This window comes from Loxodonta africana, chromosome 2, assembly GCF_030014295.1.
Source record: "Loxodonta africana isolate mLoxAfr1 chromosome 2, mLoxAfr1.hap2, whole genome shotgun sequence".
Taxonomy (NCBI): domain Eukaryota; kingdom Metazoa; phylum Chordata; class Mammalia; order Proboscidea; family Elephantidae; genus Loxodonta; species Loxodonta africana.
This window is the reverse complement of record NC_087343.1, coordinates 110,990,115-110,997,493: the sequence shown is the minus strand read 5'-3', so window position 1 is coordinate 110,997,493 and position 7,379 is coordinate 110,990,115. Positions and strand designations below refer to the sequence as shown.

General features: G+C 37.6%; 1 protein-coding gene across 15 annotated transcripts in view; it reads right to left on the bottom strand.

The window, feature by feature from the left end:
* Window positions 1-341: 341 nt before the first annotated feature.
* PAM (peptidylglycine alpha-amidating monooxygenase) overlaps window positions 342-7,379 on the bottom strand; it is a 338,792-nt gene continuing 331,754 nt past the window's right edge. For 5 of the 15 annotated variants that reach the window (XM_064274462.1, XM_064274460.1, XM_064274508.1 and 2 more), the window contains 3 exons: window positions 5,234-5,437; window positions 2,151-2,207; window positions 342-1,474 (listed from right to left, as the gene is read on the bottom strand). In XM_064274462.1, the coding sequence (XP_064130532.1) occupies window positions 1,293-1,474; window positions 2,151-2,207; window positions 5,234-5,437 (443 nt within the window). In that variant the 3' untranslated portion in view covers window positions 342-1,292. The remainder of the gene's footprint in view (window positions 1,475-2,150; window positions 2,208-5,233; window positions 5,438-7,379) is intronic. The other 10 variants (XM_023547920.2, XM_064274512.1, XM_064274475.1 and 7 more) reach the window with 5 other exon arrangements.

The following is a 7,379-nucleotide window of genomic DNA, read 5'->3' as shown; positions in this document are numbered from 1 at the left end:
ATGGAAGATATTCTAAGATTTTTTTTTTTTTCACAAAGTAGTGGTCAGTCAATTAAATCTCTAGTATTCCACAAACTAATAAGAAAGATGCCTGACTTGCAAGCAGGCCTCTTGAAGAAAAGATTCTAGAGTCCGATTATTATAAAAAGCAAAATTATCAGGTGCATACTAAATTGCACTGATAGACTCTGAAAAAGATGTTTTAAACATAATTTATAATCACTGTAATAGATGAATAGTCCAATAAACAAATGATGTTTGCGTAAATTATTTTTCTTGGAAAACTATGAATAGTAACCTATACTGATAGATTCATTTACATATGTAATTTGAGACACAGGTTTCCTCTTAGCTATGATCACCTTTTATTAAAGTATTTGCCCTCTGACTGATACACAGGCAAGAACCCTGTTTAAACGTTAAAAGAAAGTCTGGTTTTACATATGTATATAAATTCTTAGTCTGGTATTCAATTTATACTGGCTACATAACAAAATATCTTCGATATTTTATACAACACATTTCTTCTGGTTGAAGACATTGAGAAAGTTTTACTATATCTGTGGTTTGTGTAGTTATTACAAAAGTTGTATACAAAACCTTGCAAATATGCAAAAATTGCAAAATACACTGACAGCTAATGCTCTGAAAACACTTTATTACACAAATTACATTCAGATTCTGAAAATAGTGTTCTAACAGTGTAACCATCTAAAAATAAGACATCCCAAAAACACACCAACTGAAGAAAACTAAAAAAAGAATTTAAATAGAGACTTTTTTCTTTTTCTCATTGCAATATAATGTTAGTGATTTTAAAAAAATAGAAGGCGATTTAGCAGCTTTATCGTCATGTAGCACAAAGTTTCTCTTTACTGCCACAGGCTGAGAATGCTGAACAGGAAAGGCACCAAAGAAAGACATTGGCAATGGAAGTGCTATGGAGAAATACTGTGTTCAAGCAGAGAGTGGGGTTATTTACATCCACAGAAAAGTCTCAAAAATGTAAATGAGCAAACATTCCATCATTTAAATTAGTACTGTGATGGAAGAAGAGGACTGTTTCTCTATTCTATGTTCATATAAAGAAAATGGCACTGTTATGAACTTTCAGGAAACTCCTCAACTAGAAACAGAAGCCAACCAAACCAAAAGAAAGTAAATAAAATGTGTACAGTCCCACATAGACTAGTTCAGTTTACAATTAAATACACAAAACTTTAAACGTGCTAAAGGGAAGGAATCTGGCATACTTGGTAAAATCTCGCTCAACCTAAATCAAAGCCTGGTTTTCAGGAGGAGGAAGGTGCCGGCATGGGCAGAGGTGCAGAATACTCCTCTTCTGATTCACTTCCGTCATCCTCGTCTTTCTCTTGGTCACTTCCCTCAGTGCTAAGGCGATCAAACCCTTTTCGACTGTAACCCTTGCGGCTTGCGAAGAAATTTCCAAGGTTTAAGCCTCCAGTTCCTTTTCCTAAGTGAAGCAAACAACAATGCAGAATTGAGGTAAGGTTTGCACAAGTGAGTCTCAGCTTCCTTGTCAATTCTTAAATGGTAAACAATGTCAGAAGTTGGGGAATGAGAAAGGACAGATACACGAAAAAAGAAAAAGTGGCATACAGAGAAACTTATCCTCCAGAGCCAGATAGATGCTACTCTACAGACCTATTAAAAGAAAGGGGAGAAGGAAGTGCCTCAGGACTGTTCCTCTGCAGGAATATTTCAGATTCATTTTCACCTTCTGCTTTTTCTAGGCTCTCTGGCTCCCTCGTGCAGCTCTTCATTTCAATGACTTTATAAAAAGGTTATCTTTACCATTTTTTTTTACCATGGCAAGCACGGACATACTGACAGGAGTGACAGAAAATTTACTAAAGACAAATGAATTCAGATAAAAGGCAGGGGAAGAGAATTAGATACTGCAGAATGGCAAGGTGGAAGAACAAAACTGGGAAATCTGCTGCCAGAGCCACATACTTTAGTGTACGTCTTGCATTCTGGATTTGACACTGGGAGAATGCTAGCGCACACGTATGGAGTTCAATTTCCAGAGATAAAATATGAAATATTTCCTTGCTGTTTAAAAGGCATGAGCTTTTTGACTCTGAACAAAACTTGAAGTAAAGGATTCTAAAAGGTCACAGGCATACCTCTAAGTCTTCCCAGCACTCTTCCTGAGCTTGTCTCGAGTTTGTGTTCAGAATCTGCTAGACAGAGATGGCACATTTCAAAATGAGTCCCAATCACCCTCCTCAATCCATAGGCTCAACTTATAACAGAAAATGCGGAATTTATACATAATTAACAAGGCCCCGCTCTTGTCTGCATGTAATTTTAAGGAGGGGGGGGGAGAAAAAAGACAATATATCATTATGATATAGATAAAAGCCAGAGCTGGGTTTGACTCCTGACTATCTTTTATAGAATGCACAGTGGAGATAAATTATTTCCCTGAGCCTCAATTTCCAACTTGAGAAAAGAGCGGTCAGGGACAATCCTTACCTATCTGTGAGGTTTAGTGATGTGCTTAGAACAGTGCCTGGTGTGCACGGAGTTTCCAATAGTTTATAAAAATTTGAAAGTTTTGGTTTTTGTAATTCAGGAATATTTGTCTTATGATTTGCTCTTTCCATTAAACACCATACACATCCTGCTTGAGAAGCCTTGGATCCGTGCCTACCATTTCCCTGGGAAGTCAGCCCCGTCGTTGCTGAGCGCCGGTTGGTCGACGCCTACTCGGGGCGACCCTACGGGACAGAACAGGACTTCTCCGCAGGGGTTTTAGGCTGTAATACATATGAGAGTAGGTCATCAGCTCTTTCTCCTGCGGAGCCTCTGGGTGAGTTCAAACTGCCCGCCCATGGGTTAACAGCGGAGTGCTCAGCCACTGTGCCAGCAGGGCTCCTTAAGTAAGACGTAAGTGAAGGTAAAGGAGAAGAAATGTGGAGTATTTTCCAAGCTCAAAAGGGATCCCGAAGCTCCCATGGGGCTGCTTATGTCTGTGAAAGATCGACTCTCTTTTCTTAAAAGAAACTGGGCTCCCGATATTTCCATTACTCCTTTAAGGGCTGTCAGGGAAGCCAGGCTTGGGGTTCTCATATCTCTAACCAGGAGTGGAGGTAGTGACATGCAGAAGGCTAAAAGACAGAAAGAAGATGGAGGAAAAGCAGAAGAGTGGATGGGGAAATAGACAAGAAGGGAAGAAGAATCTGGTAAGATTATAACAAAGAAATTAGACTGTAAACTCCACAAGGATGGAGGACATACCTTAGCTTTATATACCCTACTCCTAGCACAGTGTCTGATATGGAGCTGATACACTATGAAAGAAAGATCCTTTATGCGATTTTCTAGAAACCTTAGGATGGACTGGATAAGATCTATGAAGAACAAATGTTGGAAAAAGGTGAGAGGCTGAATTACTTTTTGAATTAGACTGAACCATATAAAATGTTTTTTTTTTTTTCTAAATAAAAAATGGTTGAATCATGGCAATTTCATATGGTTCAACTTGGCTCCTCCACCTTTTCAACACACCTGTAAACTCAGCATTCGGAATCAGTGCCATGTCACAGGTACTTAATAGCGAATGGGAGAGACCAAACCTTCTTGGTTCCCTAACCACTCCGTCTCAAGTTTGAGTTGGTTACCACCATTCCGGCTACGTGTCCCCATGTCTCACACATTTTTATCCGTATATTTCTCTATTACTGCACTTAAAAAAAAAAAAAATTTTTTTTTGCACTTACCACCCTCTATTACAATTTGTATGTGTCATCTATTCTGTGAACTACATTTATATATTCATTCATTCTTTCATCAGGTGTTTGTTGAACCCCTAGTGCCTGGAACTGTTATTTGTGCTGGGGACATTCAGTAAACATAACATACAAGACTCTTGGTCTTTTGAAACTAATATCTAACTCCATAAAGACAATGACTATGTTTATTTATCTTTGCCCCCGGCTTACCACATTTCCAGACACATAACAGGGACTGAATAAAAGTCTTTTTTGTGAAGAGTTAACTGTATTTTTGCAGAGTGTTACCAGTTTTTGGATCAAAAGCACAAAAAAGTCCAAGAAAAACTCCATTACACAACTTGTTAAATTGAATCCTCTGGTTTTTGTTTCCACGTCCTTTTCTGTGTCAAGGTTTTGCCCTAGGCACTGCATGCTTGCCACGGCCACCTTGGTCTGAAACAGGATCAGATGTTGTTTCCGGATAAAATGCTGCCTCTCACCCCCATCCACGGACTCCTTCCCAGACGCAGCTGTAGGCCCTTACCTTAGGACCTGGGGATGCAGATAGGGGGACTGCTACTGAGTGGTGAGAATCGCTGGTCAGGTTATTTGTTTATTTAAATATTTATTTGGATGTCCTGAAAGAAATTCAGCTCCTACGTCCCATACTGTAATAATGCTTTGAGAAAATACTGACTTGAGTATTGAACCCTACCTTTTTCAGTTAAGGAAGACCAGTAACCTATATTATAACTATTTAAAAACCACCAAATGGTTTATTATAGAAATAGTTTGTTCTTTGAGAAAGTTGAAGTTTAGGACAGGATCTTTTATGATTTCTTATGACTTTTATGTCATCACAATCATTGGTAGTATTATTTGAGCACTTACTAGGTGCCAGGTACTCTGATAAAATGCTTTATACACATTATTTCATTTAATTCTCATATGCCCTTGTGAGGTAAGTATTTTATCCACACTTTTCTTTTTTTTTATATAGATGAGAAACTGGTGGTTTAGAGTGATTAAGTAACTTGCCCAAGGTCATGGAGCTAGGAGCTAAAGTCAGAATTCAGTCTGATGGAAAAAATAAATCCCAAAATAATTGGGCCAGGTAAGGCTGGGCCCATTCCTAACAGCAGGGATTTCCTTCTCTTCCCTGACCCCTCAGCTAATTTACACTGATACTACTTGTCTACACAATTTCACATGCGGACATTAATTGGGCTTAAACCAGTTGGTAAAAGGCAATATCAAAGGTTATATTTTAATCTAACTATCCCAATTTCAGAGGCTCCAGATATATTTTCTACTGTGTTGCTAACTACAGACAATACTTGGAACACAGACAATAACATCAAAAAAAGTAGAGCATTAAAAAAAAAAAAAAGACACTGAAAAAAAAAAATCACAACCAAACTCCTGAAAGTAATCAGGCCAAACACTCTTCCAAAGGCAGGTTCTAAGTTCAAGGGGCTCATTTTACTTGCCTCCAAAGGCCCTTGATTTTTTCCACCGAATAAGTATGGCAGTGGTCAGCAGGACAACCACCGGAATAACCAGAAGGGTTGTAATGAGAATAACGGACACTCCCGAGCCTGGATCTTTGAACACTTTCTGTTTCTCTTGCATCTTCTGAAATTCTGAGGAAGTGGGTTTGTTCTCCATTTTGGTTTCAACAATTGCCTCGGCTTCTTCAGGGAAAGAAGAGTTCACAATAATCAACTGACTCAAAGATTACAAACCCCTCTCTCCCACCCGGACCCAGTCAAACGAACAACCGCTCACAAAAAACTTGAGTCTAAAACACGTGGAGTTCATGTTTTAATATCTGAATCTACCAAAGTAGCAGCAGGTATTGTAATTGGTAATTTCCCCTGAATGGTTTCTCATCTTCAAAATGATTTTCTTTGGTTCTATCCTTTACTCCCTACTTAGCTACAATTCCACAAAATATCTATCCTCCTTTGGCATTTTCCCAAAGTTCAAATTAACAGGCAGCAAGATGTAGGGAGAAGAATTGGTGCCAATACTGAAGTCAAACAAACCTGGGCTTAAATCCCAGCTCTCCTATATACTAGCTGTGTAACTTTGGGCAAGTTACTTACAATTATCTGGGCCTTAGTTACCTCATCTGTAAAACTATGATAATAATACCTCTTTCATAAAACTGTTAAATGTAAATGTCTATCACACAGAAGTTACTTAATAAGTATTTGTTTCCATGTATCTTAGATTTACGGATCTTTTTCATGTCCACTGAATTACTGGTACACCATATACTATTAATTCAAGTATTATAAACTAAAACCAAAAACCAAACCCATTGCTGTGCAGTTGAAAGTTCTTTTCTGAAGTTCCCAGCAAAATATAAGTGTAGACAGATGCACTGTCTATACTTTTGTTGTAGATGAAAATAATTTATACAACTCTTCTATGATGTTGGCAGGTATTGCATAGGTGTCAGTCCTAAAATATTGTTTGGAAATGGATGTAATAAAACTATATAAGCTGTTGCAGGGATCTTAATAACTACCTGCTTGAAAATGATATTGAGCCTTGAGACATTCTTGCCCCCAAGAAGTACGTGTGTGTGTGTTTGCACAGAAATCCTAATGGTATAAATGCTAATAAGAATTTCCCCAGCTAAAAATCACAGCCATGTTTGTCAAAAGGCTCAAAAGTTTTCTGAAGTTTCAATTTCTTGGTGTGCCCTTTTGCGTTATGATAGAGAATACACTTCATGGCCTCATGGAAATGTTGACAAAATGGCTGGCAAAAGTGGCTGAACATGGTCAAGAAAATCCTCAGTTAATATTTAATATATGTAGACATGACTTAAAAATTTCTGAACACTTTTCCAGAAAGCATTTCTCAAATTATTTGAGACACTGTAAACACCATGATAAAAACAAATGGCAGACTCCAGATTTTTGCCTCCACACCCTAAACCAGCCTTCTTCATAGTCTTAATTATATCTATTGGGCACATACACCTTGTCAGGCATTGTTCTCATTTAATCATCACACCAAGCATATAGTAGGTAATATTATTATCACCATATCACAGATGACCTCTGTTTTTAAACTGTTTGAATCCGTAGGAGTAGACCTGTAGTCGTCACTGCCTTCCCTATACCATGGTTAAGGGAAGGCCATACTTTCTTTTCTTTTAGCTACTCGAGTGGCTCTTGAAACTTGAGAAGGAAAGAAGAAAAGGTACTGGCCCACAGACCTAAATGGTTCAAATTAAAGCTTTCTGAGTCTTAGTTTTCAAGAGAAAATTAGAGTAATATGTTCCGATTCTTTCTGACTGCTTTTTTTTTTTTTGTCTTTTTCTTTGTTACTATAGAAAAAATATACAAGTTGCTTTATATTTAATCTCATTTTATATTTAAACAGAAAAATGACAATAAATAGCTTGACTTTCAAGAAACTTGTTGCCATTAGTGGAAGGGTTTGTTTCTGTTTGAATGTGGTTATAACCTAAGTAAATAACTTGCATTTTCTACTTGTCATTCAGTGGGTTTACTTGTACCCAAGACAATAGTTGTATCAGCTATATGTAGTTTCTTTTATAAGGTACAGCCAGGATTGGGCTCTATTAAATGGAAAGATGAACTATGGATGAAGTAG